The sequence below is a fragment of the Cotesia glomerata genome, linkage group LG7, assembly GCF_020080835.1.
Source record: "Cotesia glomerata isolate CgM1 linkage group LG7, MPM_Cglom_v2.3, whole genome shotgun sequence".
NCBI lineage: Eukaryota > Metazoa > Arthropoda > Insecta > Hymenoptera > Braconidae > Cotesia > Cotesia glomerata.
In genome coordinates this window covers 3,933,312-3,951,217 of record NC_058164.1, presented here as the reverse complement: position 1 = coordinate 3,951,217, position 17,906 = coordinate 3,933,312, and the positions used below count along the sequence as shown (strand labels likewise).

At 29.0% G+C, this 17,906-nt stretch overlaps 1 protein-coding gene across 26 annotated transcripts in view; it reads right to left on the bottom strand.

Annotated features, from left to right (window-relative positions):
- LOC123269376 (MAP7 domain-containing protein 2-like) overlaps positions 1–17,906 on the bottom strand; it is a 121,061-nt gene that overhangs the window by 14,381 nt on the left and 88,774 nt on the right. For 9 of the 26 annotated variants that reach the window (XM_044735049.1, XM_044735046.1, XM_044735051.1 and 6 more), the window contains 9 exons: positions 15,664–15,720; positions 13,906–13,971; positions 13,400–13,589; positions 11,835–12,181; positions 8,412–8,591; positions 5,605–6,093; positions 2,910–3,092; positions 750–1,740; positions 541–670 (listed from right to left, as the gene is read on the bottom strand). In XM_044735049.1, the coding sequence (XP_044590984.1) occupies positions 541–670; positions 750–1,740; positions 2,910–3,092; positions 5,605–6,093; positions 8,412–8,591; positions 11,835–12,181; positions 13,400–13,589; positions 13,906–13,971; positions 15,664–15,720 (2,633 nt within the window). The remainder of the gene's footprint in view (positions 1–540; positions 671–749; positions 1,741–2,909; positions 3,093–5,604; positions 6,094–8,411; positions 8,592–11,834; positions 12,182–13,399; positions 13,590–13,905; positions 13,972–15,663; positions 15,721–17,906) is intronic. The other 17 variants (XM_044735052.1, XM_044735053.1, XM_044735038.1 and 14 more) reach the window with 8 other exon arrangements.

Genomic DNA, 17,906 nt, shown 5'->3' with positions numbered 1-17,906 from the left:
ATCTCGACATTACACTCATCGAGACCTTTCATTTGAATACCCACATCACTATTTCATATATTTATATATTTATATATATGTATATATGAAAAATATATCAAAATGCATGTGGGTACTCAAATGAAAGCTCTTGATGAGTGTAACATCAGGATGAGCTTATTTCTTTAAATATGACAATAATTAAGAAATGACCTTATATTTTGTGAACTATTGACATTTTTAAAGATATAAGTTCACCCCGACATTACACTCATCGAAACCTTTCATTTGAGTACCCACATTAATATTTCATATATTTATATATATGTATATATGAAAAATATAATGAAAGCTCCTAACGAGTTTAACATCAGGATGAGCTTATATCTTTAAAAAAGTCAACAGTTAAGAAAGTACAATGAACTTTAAGTTCCGAAGGAATTCATTAAGTATTTATTATAATAAAATAAGAAACTTTTTAGAATTAAAAAAAAATAACTTAAATAATTAACAACTGTTCCTCAAATACCCTTTTTCATTATCCAAAAAACAAACTATTACCTTAGTAGGAGTGTTAGCTTGATTATTATTCCCTCCACGTGTTCGTTTCATAATAGCTTCGACTCGCTTGCGTCTCGCAATTCTCTCCTCCTCTTCTTTTTTAAGCCGCTCGACCATTTCAAGTCTTTGTCTAAAAAAAAAAAACAAACAATCACAAATTAGCTCTAAATATATTCCAAGAAAGACCTAAATTACAAAAAAGCAATTACTTTTCCGCTTCCTCGCGAGCTTTGCGATCAGCTTCTTCTTTCTCGAGTTTCTGCCGAGCTTCTTCCTCGCGCCTCTTGCGCTCCTCTTCTTCACGCCTCTGAGCGTCCTCGATGGCCTGTTGAAGCCGGAGTTCCTCAGCAAGACGAGCTTCGTTCGCGAGACGAGTAGCCTCCTCCTCTAGACGTCGCTGCTCCTCTTCTTCAGCACGCAACCGTTCCTCTTCAAGTCTCGCCTCTTCTTCCAGTCGTTGACGCTCGAGCTCAGCCTCGCGCTCGGCCTGTTCACGAGCCAGTCTTCTGCGTTCAGCCAGCGCAGCCTTAGCTTCGTCCTCAGTGGTGATACGGATCTTGGCGATCATCGAAGCGGACATGTCAACAGCTTCCTCACCCAGTCCCTCATCAGCGGACTTCTTATCAGCTACCTCGTGGTTATCTTTCTTCTTTTCTTCCTTCTCCTTTTCTTCCTTGAGAGAAATGTTTCCATTAGAAGCCGGCTCTAATTTCTGGCCTCGACTGACAGAGTTGGACTGACTGAGCTCCGGCTGTGGGATTGTTTCAATAACTTTGCCTGTCATCTCGGTGACACCATGGGATTTTTCATTTCCCATGTCCTTCTTCTCCTCCTCGTGCTCCATCTCAGACCGAAGCTCCAACTCCGGCTGTTTGTCTTCAGTGGTTTTAATCACTGCGATCTCGTGTTGAACAAGCTGTTCTTCTTTACTGTCGTTTATTTTAATTATCTCCTGAGTGTCTTGTCTTATCAGAGACAGAGGCGGTTGCTCAGCACCAGGACTCTGGAGCGGTGTTGCTTTCGGAGTTATGCGAGGAGACGCACGAGCGCTCTTAATCAATCTGTCACCGGGCTTCTTTATTATTTCTTTTTCGGTGCTACTTGCACGTGGGGTTGAAGATGACGACGGTTTCTTTGGAGTTGAGTGGACCTTTGGCAGTGGTGGCTTTGAATCTTTAGATTTTGCTTCACCTGATACATCTGAAAGATTTTTTTTTTTGTTAATTGTTAATTTGGTTTTTGATTTTAATTTAAAGTTATTATTTTGAGGGTCTGATTCCAAACAGGCTTGATTTTTTTTTTTAATAATGTGAAGAATAATAATTACATTTAGTTTTAATTTTAATTTTTTTGAAAAATTTGGAATTAAATTAAAGAAATAAAATTTTTTTTAATATTTTGAAGAATTAAAAATTGAAGGTATTTTTTTGACATACAGAAAAATAAATTAATTTATTTTTGTTTAAATAAATAATTTAAAACAATTAATATAATACTAGACTAAATAAATCAAATTTTGCTTTATTAAATAATGACTTTTGTTAAATTGCACTGTACTTTTTTAACTATTGACGTTTTTGAAGATATAAGCTTATCCCGATGTTATACTCATCAAGAGCTTTCATTTGAGTACCCACATGCATTTTTGATATATTTTTCATATATACATATATATAATATATATAAATATATGAAAAATTGATGTGGGTACTCAAATGAAAGGTCTCGATGAGAGTAATGTCAGGGTGAGCTTATATCTTTAAAAATATCATTAGTTAACGAGATAGTAAAGTCAGTTCTTAATTATTAACATTTTTAAAGATATAAGCTCATCTCAATGTTACACACATCGAGACCTTTCATTTGAGTACCCACATGGCATTTTTTATATATTTTATATATATGGTATTTGTGAAATATATAAATATATAAAATATATGAAAAATTGATGTGGGTACTCAAATGAAAGGTCTCGATGAGTGTAACATCGGGATGAGCTTATATCTTTTAAAATGTCAATAGTTCTCAAGATACAAGGTAATTTCTTAATTATCTATCTAGAATTAGAGAATTTTCGATTTTTTAAAAAAAAAAATAATTTTTTTTTTAATTTCCCAAAAAATATGAAAAAAAAATTCACCTGTTTGGTATCAGACTTAATTTGTATTTACATGTGCAATAGCTCGAAGCGAATAATCAAAAAAATTATAATAAAATTAAATAGCAAAAATAAATAGAAAAAAAAAAATGTAATTTAATTAACTTAACAAATAAATGAAACAAATATTTAATTGTCGTGTGATGTATCTATAAAAAAAGTGTAATAGATTTTTTTTTTTTTTTTTTTTTTTTATAAAAGCCATGCTCACTGTGTCGATCTGTGACAGTAACGCCAGTTCCGGCAATAGAAGCGGGTCGCGGACGTCGCGGAGTTGTTGATGTGCGAGGACGTAGGTTGACGTTACTACTGGCCACGCTGCTGTTGCTCTGTTGGCTCATGGAACTGTGAGGTCGTGATGGACTGCTTGGTGTCACTTCACCGCTGCGGATACCTATGCAACCCATTTTCCATTCCCGATAAAGATTTTATTTCATTTTATTTTATTTTATTTTATTTTAGTTTTGTTAATTTAATTCAGTCATCCTCAGAATAAATTGAGGCATCCACAAATTGAAAACATTTTACCAGATGTATTATTGATACTCTATTTTATAATTTATAATAATAATAATTATAATAATGATGATGATGATGATGATGATGATAAAATAGTAATGAAAATGAGGATGAGAATGCGAATAAAATCCATCACCAATAGCGACTATGAACGAGTTAAAAAATTTGGCAACTCGCCCGCTCCAATAAAAATGTCACCGTATAATGTGAAGCAATTATTGAAATTATATTACTTGTAGAAGAATGTATAAAATAATAATAGTTTAAAAAAAAAAAAAAAATAATTTTTTTGTAAAATAATTAATAAAAATAAATAAATGATAGTAATACAGATTGCACATCAAATACAAGTATATAATTTCAGTTTGTTTTATTTTATTTCTTATTAATTATTTACAGTTACATGTACAGCTTACCGGATGCAGTTGGGTTTTTATTACCGTGTCCTTCACCGTAGAAAAGCACGTCTTGATGTGTCAAGAGCATTGGTGCTAAGTTTTTTTGTTAGTCAATTATTTAAAGCATGATTAGTGGGGTTTTAATATCATAAATTTCAAGATTATTTATAATAATAATTATTTTTTTTTAATGTTAGCAATTTTAAAGAAATTAGTAGTAAAGTGTATTAATTTATTTTGATATTTTTTTTTATGAAAAAAAAGAAAGCAGATTTAGATTATTATAAAGAAGAAATAATTTAAAATATTTAGAAATTTTTTTGGGGAATTTTTTGTTAAATTTTATATCGCGTTACTAATGCCAAAAAGGCGCATCTTAGCATATACGCTTAACATATATCTGCAGAGCCAAAAGGGCGTGTAAAAAAATTTTTTTTCACTCCAACTAACTTAAAAATGTTTATAACATTTAGATCTGTAAGAAAAGTGAGTAAAAAATTTTTGTATGCGCTCTTTGGCTTTAAGACAAAAAAATTCTAAAGCCAAAAGGGCGTATCATTTTTTTTTAATCATAATTAATTATTAAAACAAAAAGAAAAGTTATAACACTGGTAAAAATAATGACTCTTCAACTAATTTTATTTGAAGAGAATATGTATTCGATTAAAAAAGAAACTAAAATATAAATTTAGCTAGGCACTACTCCGATGTCGTCTCCATTATCATTATCTTTTACTTCTAAAAGTAAAAAATAATAAATATAAATTGCTTGTAAATCTAAACTTTGAAAAAATAATTTAATCTTAAAACAAATTCATCAGTTGTTACCATCATCAAAGCACAGATTTTTGTAATATCGATGGTATTTTATAATTTGTACAATTAAACATAACTCATTACACTTTCTCAGTGGAGACATGATTATTGGGTCAATATATTGATAGAAGGATTTCTTAGTATTTAAAAAGATTTCTTTGCATTTATGAAATCATTTCTTAAATACTAAGAAATATTATAAATGCTAAGAAATATTTTTTAAATTATCTATCAGTGTAGAAATGAAAATTTTTTAATTGAGTCAAATACATTTTCCTTCAAATAGAATGTTACTGTAATTTTAGTTTTTTTTTTTAAAATTCAAATCCATACTCTTTTTAAATAAAATGAGTTGAAAAGTCCATTATTTTTACCAGTGTTATAACTTTTTTTTTTAAGGCTAATACTTAATTATGATTAAAAAAAAATGATACGCTCTTTTGGCTTTAAAATTTTTTTGTCTTAGAGCCAAAAAGGCGTACACAAAAAAAAAATTTTTTATTCACTTTTCTTACATATCTGAATATTATAAAATTTTTAGGTTGGTTGGAGGAAAAAAATTTTTTTTTTACGCCCTTTTGGCATTAGTAACGCGATATAATTATTTTATTTATTTTAAAAAAAAAAATTTAATAAATAAAATTTTAATTTTTTGAGTGAAATAAATTTATATGATATAATTTCTGTCAAAAATAAATTTCGCAAAAATAAAAAAAAAATCCTCATTAATCATTTTATCTCTAATTGACAAACAAATAATAAAATAAATAAATAATATGAAATGATGCATGCATAAGTACTTGCGTTCCCAACTCCTCGGTGTTATTTAGCATAAAATATATTATAATTAATAAATTTAACATTATATACATCAATAACTAATTAACAAATTAACAATAATAATTAGCTTTTGTCTAATATAACAAAACACATTAATGTGGAATAGAGTGACCAATTTCTCCAGATCGCGACTTTATAATCGCAATCAATAGCAATTAATGAATAATTGTATTAACATTGCTAATTAAAAATTAAATTACTGTTTATTTAGTGTAGGATTTAATAGCCGATATTTAAATAGCTAGTATTTACAAAAGCGTAAATATTAAAAATCTGAATAAAAATTAAAACTATAGGGAAGAGTTGAGGACACGAGAACTAATCAAATCATACCTTGTTGATGCTGCTGAGCATACTGCTCACGTGCCTTTCTGCGGAGTTTCTCAGCCCGAGTCGGCCTTGGAGTAGGAACTGCACCGGGTAAAGTGCCCATGCTACGCGAGTTATCAGACCGTTTAAGACTCAAACTGGCCTTGCTAATGGACCCGGGCGCAGCCAAATGCGACATGCTGCGACTCATGCTGGAAGCGCCCAGGGTCTGAGCAGAGTGCCGGTCTGGATTGTGCTGGGGATTGCTCTGCTGCTCGCTCAGAGTCCCGAGCTCGCCCACGCGCGGCTTCCTCGGCTGCGCAAGCTGATCCAGCCTCGACATTGAGTAAGTCCTACCTGGAGAGCGTGTGAAGGCCTTGGCGCTCGAACTACGACCCGACATCGGCGGTGTGTCCCTTGGCGACGGTATCGTTGGCATCAGGTCCGTTCGGCGGCGGTTTACGCGGAGGTACACTGCGCTCGGGGTTCCTGCTGGACCATCGTTCTCCTCACCTGCAATAGTTTTTGCTTAAGAAGCTACCACTAAGCAACTTTTTTCATTTCTAACTAGTTTGTTCTCTTGGTTGTAGTTTTTTGGCCGTTTTTGATACTCAAGATTATTTTATTTTAACTATTTTTTTTTTTTTGGAGAAAAAAATATTAATACGTATGAAAAACAAAATATAACTTTTACAGTTCATAGTGTAAATTTTAATAATCATAGTATTTTGACCAAAAAAAAAAGAAGAAATAAAATTTCAAATACTATTTTTATAAAATTCAATTTTAATATTTATGTAAAAAATGAAGTTTTAAATAATCTATATTATTTAGAGAATAAGAAAAATTTTGTATCCAGGATAGTCATCATATGATAAAATTGGTTTTTTTAGTGAAATTTAGTGTCATTGCAAAGGTCTTGACTTAAATTTGTCCCTTTTCAAGGTTTCATATCATTCTCACCGATAGTTAATTTATTATGATAAGTATTTAGGCTGCATTAGAAAATGCTCTCTCTCTAGATACATAATTAAAAAATGACCTTGTATCTCGTGAACTACTGACATTTTTAAAGATATAAGCTCATCCCGATGTTACACTCATCGAGACCTTTCATTTGAGTACCCACATCAATTTTTCATATATTTATATATATTATATATATGTATATATGAAAAATATATCAAAATGCATGTGGGTACTCAAATGAAAGCTCTTGATGAGTATAATTTCGGGATGAGTTAATACCTTTAAAAACGTCAATAGTTAAAAAAGTACAGTGCAATTTAATAAATATCTTGTGAAATATTGACATTTTTAAAGATATAAGCTCATCTTGATGTTAGACTCATCGAAACCTTTCATTTAAATACCCACATCAATTTTTCATATATTTATATATTTCACAAATACCATATATATAAAATATATAAAAAATGCCATGTAGGTACTCAAATGAAAGCTCTTAATGAGTGTAATATCAGGATGAGCTTATACCTTTAAAAATGTCAATATTTAAAAAAGTGCAATGCAATTTAACCAATGCCATTATTTAATAAAGCAAAATTTTATTTATTTTTAGTTCACAAGTCACGATAGTTACATAGTGACTGTAAGGTTGCTAGTGTTTTTGTAAAATTTAAAATCAAGTATTGATTTTTATATTTTTGAATTTTATTTGATAATTAATTTTTTGAATATATTATTTGAAACTTTAATTTTTTAATAAAACTATTTTGTAAAAATTTTATTTTGATATTTTAATTTTTCCTATTTGTTTTCCTCAAAATACTTGACTATTATTATTTACACAATGAACTGTAAAAATTCTGTTTTTTTTTTTTCCGTACAGATAATTTAAAGAAACATTTCTTTCAATTTTCAAAAATTTTTGTTACAATAATTTATCTGACTAAAACAAAATAAAAAATTGTTAAATTTTGTATAATTATTAGTATCATTACTCGGTAATTATACATCAGAATTTATTTATTTTAAATTATGATTTTTAAAGCAATATTAATAAATTAATATCCACACAGAAAGCAAACAAAAATTCTTGTATATTTAAAATATTAAAAAAATTATTTTTTTATGCCAATCAGACATTGAATCCTTTTTAATAAAACTAAAACATTTAATTTAAGTTAAAGAAGTTTCAAAAATTCTAAAGATTTTTTTTTATAAAAAAAAACTAGCTCATACTTTGAAATTTATCGGTGTCATCTTCAAAACTTATTAAATATTCACAAAAAAAAAAGTTTATTAAATAAAAAATAAAAAAATTTCCTGAAGTATAATTACCAACAACTTCTGGCCACACAAAAATAAATTTAAACTTAAAACTAAGGAAAAAGGAGTACAATAGGACAGCACAAGAATCCAATAATAAAAAACAACAATAAAAAAAACCAAATAGCTAAAATGCATGAAAATAAAAATATTTGATCGAACGTGAAGAAATATATGCGCCATTGAAACGGTAAAGACATACCAAACAAAAAAGACATGCTTTGCAGGCAACGGTAACAAAGTATAGAACATTTAGCATAGGACTTGTTATAGTTTACATAATAATAAAAAAAAAATCCGCTAATAAACATAAAAAAATAAAACGTGAATATGTAGTTTGAGTGTTGCTGGTGATTAATGTTTGCGGAGACGGAGGTGAGTCATGCGTAAGGATTAGGACGTGAAACAAACAAAATCAATAATTATAATAAATAAAAGATGAAAAAAGACGGTTTATCCCGGATGCATCGTCCATCAGCCCTCCTCAAAACCTCACTCATATAATTGTCAGAATTTTTTCTTGTACGGTTGGAACTCACCACTGGCCTGCTGGATTGCCGCACGTCTAGAGTCACTATCCGATTTATCATCGATGGCAAAGATGTCGGTCGAATGAGGCAGCGAGAGGCTGGCTCTTTTATTTTTCACGTGGGTTAGACAAGGATCAGGACTAGAATTCCAATTAAACACTTCGTACATAGACGAGGACATTCTCATATCTGTAAAAAATCAGCCAACCAAAATCCTTCCTTTTATTCACGAGATAAGAATTTTAAATCCAGGGTTTATTATTTTATTGTAAAATAAAAATTAATTAATTTTGAAAATTTAACTCCCAATTTTTTGTCACTTAATTTAACCCGTTGAGGACACAGGCAAACTTTCAGGCAATTTTAAATTTAAAAGGAGATTTATAAATAAGACAGTCTAATTTACGACTGATTTCATTGATATTCTTGAAGATATTTATACACGGAAAAAATTAAACTGTAATATTCACTCGGATTCCGGTTAATTTTTATAGTTTCAAACAGTAAAGCAGACATCGGGTTGGCAAAAATATATATATTACAGAACTTAATGTAGAAAGTATAAAAGTATAAAGTATAAAGTATAAAGTATCCAAAATAAGTGATTAGTAGCTGTCACTATAGTAAATAACGACTCTTTCATCTTAAAAAATTACAGTTTCAAACAGTAAAAATTGCCATTTCAATATATAGTCCATATTATGAGGAGAAGGGGATCTCACTCTGGGAGAATTTAACATTTGAAACAGTAAAAATTATACTTTTAAAATATACATTTTACCAGTCCAAGCAAGTTAATAATTACAGTTTGATTTTTAGCGTTGCGTTTAAAATTTACCATTTTACTTTGTAAATATTGACGTTGCTTCTATTAGAAATTTACTAACTTTATTTTATACTTTTTACATATCATAACATTTACTTTACCATTTTAGACATTAATTACATAGCGAATATTACTGTTTGAAATAGTATTTTTTTCCATGTAAAGAGTAAATTGTAACGTTTAAATAGTAAATATTATATAGTGAATAGTAAAATCATGATTTTACTGTTTAAAATGGTAATTTTTAGCAGTTGATCATTACTTATTATAAATCGACTGTTATTTATTACAGTTTACTTTTTTCCGTGTATTTTTTTATTGTAATAATTATAATAAAAGAGTTTTATGACAAAAAACTAAATCTTTCTATATTATTTTGCATGTTTAAATGTTTTATTCTCATTTTTTTCAAACTTTATCAAATATTGATTTTTTCAAACTTTATCAAATATTGATTTTTCTTAAAATATATTGTTTTCCAAATAAAATGGCGTCGATTTTTTTTGATATCGTAAAAATCAAAATTTCTGTGACTTTTTTTATAAAAAAAGTTCAATTTTATAAGTTTTTTTTTCTAAATGATTTTTCAGTATTTTTAAATTATTAGAAATTAAAAATAACTATTAAAATATTTAGAGGCCAATTATAAGTTAATTTGTGTGTCCTCAACGTAATTTTTTCGACGTGTCTTCAACTGGTTAATTAATAAAAATGTCAATTGAAAAAGAAGTTCTGCAATTTAATATTGAAATTAAAAAATTGAAAAGTCTAAAGTAAAATTTGAATGACAATGGGGTATGAGGATGGAGTGACATGAGTGTGTGCATCGATGCGCAACTAAAGGAAGCAAAGAGAGAAGTGCTCGTGAAGGAAACTCAACTGGTACATGTCGTATACTCCGAATAGAATGTAATAATATAAATAAAATCACTTTGCTTCTCTGTGTACTCGGAAAAAAACACTTGATTAATCATAAATCATAATATAAATAATTAAAGACGTAAATAAAATAAAATAGACAGTTTTGGGGCAGGGCAGACATAACATCTAATGAATTTCATGCCTGACACTTAACGGATTTCTCAAACTTGAGCATAATGTAACTTATAAGTATCGCTAAGTAATTGATGAAATGTACATAGTTCATAAGTACACTGAAAAAAAAGTTAACTTCATTCGAGAGAAAAACTTTTGAATCAAGAAAATAATTTTGAAGAGGGTAATTTTTTTGAATCAAGATGAAAAATTATTGAATCAAGTAAAATTTTCTTAAATTAAGAAAAATTTATTAGTTCAAGAATTTTTATACTCAAATCAAGAAGATTAAGTTCTTCAAAATTATATACTTGATTCAAGAACATTTTTTTTTTCTGTGTAATAAGTAATAATGATGGGAAACTTGTGATGAAATTACTGAGCCGAATTTAAAACATTGATTGATGATTTGGATACTGATCTTTGTCTGGGACAAAATTTAATGGAAGTAATGTATAGTACAGCTTATTTATACATACGTACTACTTGCAAAGCATTACTATCACTTGAGAATCGTACCTGTGATGCCGGACATCCGGTTCTCTACGACGTTAGTTGTCGATTGTGGTACATAATTTACGATTCAAGTTTTTTAGATGGAAGCTAGGCTTTTTTTTTAAACTACTTTGTCAATTGATGAGGTTGTAATCAAAGGGACAATTTTTTTTAAATTTACGAGTGCGAATTTTTAAATTAAATTTCTTGAGGTGTTTAAATTGTTGCTTTAATATCTACTTAAATAAAGTCTTTAAAATTTCTCACATAAATTTTAATACAATGGACTAATATAATTATAATTTCAAAATTCGATATTTATATAGGTTTTTTATATCAACTTTTTTTTTCTGTGAGATTATTGGTAGAAATAAATTTTATTTATAAAAAATTAAATTTTGGGTTTAAAAATTCTTCAAAATAAAATTTCGACTTTTAATGAACAAAAAAACATTAATTTCACTTCTATATAATTATAATTAAAAAATTTCAACAGCAATAGGCAATTATAAATTACATAAAAGGAAATTTAGACACTAGATAAATTTTTAGCGACTTTTATCAGCAGATTTAATTGTTTCTCAGGTCGTTAACTTTTACCAGAGTGTTTAAACTTTTTTATCGAGTAATTGGATGCAATCACCCATTAAAGTTCTGCGCAACGTTTACAGTCAATAAAAATGAGCCGCTTGTACTTGAATCGTAAAATATAAAAGTAATAATTAGATAAAAATTCAATAAATTGTTTGCAATAACCAACAACACAACTGAACAATTGTGAGTGAAAAACTTAAGCTAGTTTTAATAATAATAATTATTATAATGTAATATAATAGAAAGAACAAAGCTTGAAAGTTGATACGAAGATCTTAATTGGTGATGTTGTTACTCTAAGTGAAGAATAAACTGATAAAATTAATGGTTAGAGGCCCGACCTTCACCGAAGTTTCTGGAGCAGAAGTGTCCTAAATTCGGCCCAGCAGCAACAATAAAGCCTCGATACGAAAAAAGTATCTCTACTCCACCATTTTATTATAAAATGATAAAAAATAAGTTTGTAAGTAATTTGTAATCACCTTCGCCGGGCTTGCGATCGAGTCCACCGGCGGAAGTTGCGCGCTTTTTGCTCCCGTCGAGCTCGCGCTCGGAGGATCGCCTGGTGAGGGGCTGGGCTGCGGGGAACATCATCACATTGGTGGTTGAGGTCGCTCTGCGCGTGGCCCAGTAAGAAGAGCCGCCCGTGTCCGCGGGCTCTAGCATCCGCGGGGTCGAGCTGCCGAACGCAAACACGATGTGTGATCTCTCGTTTTTCTTCTTGGCTTCAATGCGCGCCTCGCGCTCTTGGTTTTTCCGGAGGATCGCTTCGCGTCGTTCTCTTTCTGCTTCCCATATCATGCGCTTTCTTTCCTCGACTTGAGTTCGCCTGAAATTTTTACAATTTTTTTTTAAGTAATGTTAATCTAAAATTGTATCAATTATTTTTTTTAAAACTTATAAAAGTGAAATAATTCATTATTTTTTAAGAAAATTGTAAAAAAATAAAAAATTAAGCTCATCCTGATGTTACGCTCATCGAGACCTTTCATTTGAGTATGCGCACGATTTTTTTCATATATTTTATATATATATGATATTTCTCATATTTGTGAAATATATAAAATATATAAAAAAAATCGTGTGGGTATTCAAATGAAAGGTCTTGATAAGTGTAACTCCAAGATGAGCTTATATCGTTAAAAATATCATCATTGGACAAAATACAACGTCGTTTCTTAGTTATTAACATTTTTAAAGATATAAGCTCATCCTGATGTTACGTTCATCGAGACCTTTCATTTGAGTACCCAGATGCATTTTGATATATTTTTCATATATACTTATATATAATATATATAAATATATGAAAAATTGATTTGGGTATTCAAATGAAAGGTCTCGATAAGTGTAACTCCAGAATGAGCTTATATAGCTAAAAATATCATCATTGGACAAAATACAATGTCATTTCTTAATTATTGACATTTTTTAAGATATAAGCTTATCCTGATGTTACGCTCATCGAGACCTTTCATTTGAATACTCACATGCATTTTGATATATTTTTCATACATACATATATGTAATGTATATAAATATATGAAAAAATTGATGTGGGTATTCAAATGAAAGGTATCGATAAATGTAGCTCCAGGATGAGCTTATATCTTAAAAAATGTCACCAGTAGACAAATTACAACGTCATTTTTCAATTATTGAGATTTTTCAAGATATAAGCTCATCCTGGTGTTACACTTATCGAGACCTTTCATTTGAATACCCACACGAATTTTTTATATATTTTATATATTCCTCAAATATGGGAAATATCATATATATTTAAAATATATGGTACAAATCGAGTGGGTATTCAAATGAAAGGTCTCGAAGAGTGTAACTCGATGATGAGTTTATATCGTTAAAAATATTATTTTTGGACAAAATACAACGTAATTTTTTCATTATAGACATTTTTTTCAGATATAAGCTCATCCTGATGTTACGCTCATTGTAACCTTTTATTTGAGTACGCCTCTGTCAAAATATTTATTATCAACTTTTCAATAAAGGATTAATCATAAATTAATAAAAAAAAAAAACAAACCTATCACTATCTCTCGATCTAAGTTCATCAATTCGTCTCCTCCGTTCTTCATCCCTTTGCTCGCGGAACTTTTGAGCAGAAAGAGCTTGCATCTTCAACTCCTCGAGCTTTCGCTGCCTCTCCTCATTTTGTCTTTCACGCACAAGCTTTGCCCTGTCCAGCTCTTTTAGACTTCCAGTCGACTCTCGTCCTGCAACAACGTCCATACAAACTTTGTCAGTTCCCAACAAGAGATAACTTCAACCAACTTTAATAATAATAATAATAATAATAATAAGCGTCAACAACAAAATAACACATAATATACAAGTACAGTCACACTATGCAGTGTAAAGTGCACTTTGTATTTAAGTGAAGCACTTCCGACGTCTTGATGACGCATGAAAGATACTTTAGTTAGTACTGTGAAAATACCGGTGGTAAAATGTTAGTGAAAGGACAGTTGAATAATGCACTAAATAAACTCAGTACAGGTTAATTTTTTTATTTTATTTAATAATATATACCTTGCTTGCCACTCTCATGATCGCCATCTAGGGAGTCTTCGTCGTAGAGACTCCGACGCTTCGAATCTGTCGAGTTTTAAAATAATGATTGATGATATTAAAAAAAATAACATAAATATTCAATGTATGATTGATTATGATTACAGTTGGTAAAAATAATAAATGATAAATAATAAAAAATATTATTGATGAGGTGTCATTTAAACTCAAAATCAGCCAGGCAGTAGTCGTTAGCGTAAATTTTTACCTTACTATAAAAAATGTTAATTAAAAATTCAAAGCATACACAGAAAAAAAATTTCTTGACTGGAGAACAAAATTCTAAGCTCAAGAAAATTTTCGGGTACCTAAAAGAAGACTGAAGTTGTGTTGGCCGAAGTAAAAATTTTTCTTGAAATTCTATTCTTGCTGGAAGTAATTTTTTCTTAATTCAAATTATCATAAATACTTGATACAATAAATTTTTATATTTGATCAAGATTTTTAGATACTTTAGGGACGCAGCGCCACCTACTTCAGCTGAGAAAAAAATTTTCTCACCTTGAGAAAATTTTTCTCGAGAATATTTGATACCCATTTTATATTATTTTAGCGTGCAATTATACATATTGAATGAAAAAAATGATGAAATATTATTTGATCTTCCCATTTGACATGTTAATCAATAAAAATATTAATGAAAATTTACTTCTATCTTTATATTTAATATTTTGAAGCAAGAGAGAAATTTTCTCAAGACAAGAAAATTTACTTCTATCAAGAACTAAATTTTTTGAAGCAAGAGGCTGAATTTTCTCAAAATAATATTTTCTTGACTTAAATAAATTTTCTTGGATCAAGATCCGTATTTCTTAAAGCAAGAGAATTAATTTTGTTGGAATAAGTGAAATTTCTTGTCAAAAAAAAAATTTTTTTTTCGCTCAAGAAAATAATTAAGAAGAAAAATATTTTCTTGACTCAAGTGAACCTTTTTTTCTGTGTATTATTAATACTAAACTTTATTTATATAATTAATGCACAAATATTTAAGTTCTCAGCGGAAGAATAAAAGTTTGTTTAGCCGCAGAACGGAGTCACAGTCTGTACATTGTACAGGTATAATCATATTTGTTAGTGTGAAGGCTACTGTACTGTATTTCAACAGAATATTCAACTTGTACATTTGTTCAATGAATGCTCGTTATGTCAGTTGTACGTGAGTTTCGTGTAGCATGTGGTTTTACTTTTAAATTAAACATGATCAACTTCTCTTTATTCTTTGTGTATATGCTTCTTCATGTTTGCTTTTTCATTATAAAAATAAAAAAAAATTTTTACTGGTAATTATTTGTACTAATTTAATTGTTTGTCAATTTTTTATTATTGAAAATTTATGGAGTAAAAATAAAATTCAATTTTTCGCAAGAAATAAATTTTTTTTCCTATACAGAAAAAAAAATTAACTTGAATCAAGAGAAAAATTAAACTAAGAAAATAATTTTGAAGAGTTTCAGTATTTTGGATCAAGACGAAAAATTCTTGAATCAAGTAAAATTTACTTAAACCAATAAGAATTTTTTAGTTTAAGAATTTTTCTACTCAAATCAAGAAGATGAAATTCTTCAAAATTATTTACTTGATTCAAGTAAATTATTTTTTCTGTGTACAACTTTTTATTTATTCAATTAAAAATAATAAAAAACTTAGTAAAATTTACACACCATGCGTAATTGTTAATTTTTTAGGGTAAACAATTATTTTATCCAGCAATTATTTTACCTGGGTTAAGCGAATCTCGGCTGTGTCCGATATCGGCAAACCAATGAATCGTTTGTTCTAAGAAAAATTAATTTAAAAGGTTTTTTATCTCGGTAATTTTATTTGTAATTGTAATTGTATAGTTGCATAACATAACGATCGGTAGTTAATTGTGTAACTATATTTAGCAACAAGATTGGACTGGATTATTTAGTGTTTAGAGTCTAGTGTTAGGTAATTGTGGGACTAGATACAGTAAGGTAGACTCTTTTAGTAACAGACAAATTTGTTGAGTTGAATTATTTCCGTCGGTTGATTACAAGTGTCAAAAGCAAAACTAGCTCTGTTGGGAACTCGGTCTCTGTACCACCCACTGTCTTATACTTTATATTACCAGCGGTAATAGACTACTCGCTCCGGGTCTAGTAGGTGAAATTTGTGAAATTAAAAGGCGTCAGTTTGGTAATTGGGATGTGCTGTTAATAATGACAACGAAAATGGAAATTTCACAGATCCATTCAAGCTTATACTCAACGATTAATTGTTCTATCCGATTTCTAATTTGCTTCGGTGATTTCGATCTTTCAGACGTCACGGCTTTGATAATGAAAAACAAATTTAATTGCTAATTTGTAGAAGAGAAAAAAAATTTTTTTAATTATTCAAAATTAAAAGAAAAAAAATAAATTAATCATTTTTATTTTAACCATTTTTATAAACAAAATTTAATTATTCAAAATTAAAAGAAAAAAATTAAATTAATCATTTTTATAAACAAAATTTAATTATTCAAAATTTAAAGAAAAAAAATAAGTTAAAAAAAAAAAAAAAAAAAAAAAAATTAAATTAGATAATTTGATACCGCCGCCGGGAATCGAACCCCGACTTTTCGCGTACGAGTTATACTACTCAACTCCTTCGCCACAGCAAAATTGTCAAGGTATTCCGATCGGAAAAAAATTAATTAATATTAAAACTGTCGATGTAGAAATCCCAGATTTAATTAAATTTATCATATTCTCTGGAAAAAAATGATAAAACAAACTTGAAAAGTTGTTGATTGAAATAATAATTAAATTTATATAATTAAAAAAAAAAATAATAATAACAACCGCAAGCTTGACTGAATGTAGCAAACGTAGAAACTTGAGAAGCGAAAATGATTAATCAGTGAGACGTCAATTACGAGCAGTTGCGATGTGTTCGACAATTGGATTTGCGCGATATACGCGGTAACAACGAGGAGGAAGTCGGGGGTGGAATGAAGGACGAAGGCTTCAGGGTGAGTGAGTAGTTGCTTTATTTCCTGCGTCCTCCCTGCGAATTCCCTCGGTGTTGTTACGTGTAGGGTAGCAGTAGAGACAGAAACATGAAATTGAATTTTGTTGTGAATATCGAGTGATCGAGACCGACAGTTCAGCAGTTTTGCTTCTGCTGATACAGCTGACGTGAGATTTCTCCTGTTTCTTACTCGGTGATTTGATTTTTAATATAATCTTAAAGTTAAAAATTCTTTTTTTTATTTATTTCTTAATTACATGTTTTGTCGCAGCAATTTTTTAAATTTCTTTCTCTCGGCTGTTTTATTTTTTTCGACCACGTATGTTCATTACTCTTATTAGGATTCTGTAAGTAGGTCACTGAGACAATAGAAAAATGTCTCTGGAACTTTTGTTGGTTTGTCTGAAAAATTTTTTTCTCAGTACGTTTTTAATTGTCATTTTTTGAATTTTTACTTCATCAAATTACACTTTACTCTCAACTACTAATTATTCACTTTTTTTTTTATACTTCAATTTGCAAATAATCCTAAAATTAGCCGACGTTTTTAATTTTTGATTTTTTTTTTCATTAATAAAATTAGAACTAAAAATTATTTTTAAAAAATTGCACTTACAGTTTTTTTTTTTATTTTTTTGTAACAATTTTTTCAATAAAAAAATTCTAAAAATTTTTAGGTGGCTAACTTAATTTTCATTTATAAGAAAATTATATAGTTAATTTATTTTTAGTGAGTTCGTCGTTTCTTTTTTAATTAAAATTTAATATTCAATCGATCAAATTTAAAGTTTTTAATTATTTGTTCCAATAATTATCTTGTAACAATTATTTTTAATAAATAAAATAACAAGATTTCCAGATAATTATGTTTATAAAAAACAATAATGATACTCTTGTATTTTAAACTGTAAAAATCAACTCGCATTTCACAACTTTTGAACATTATTAAATTATGCAAAGAGAGTTGTTCAAAAAAAGTATAT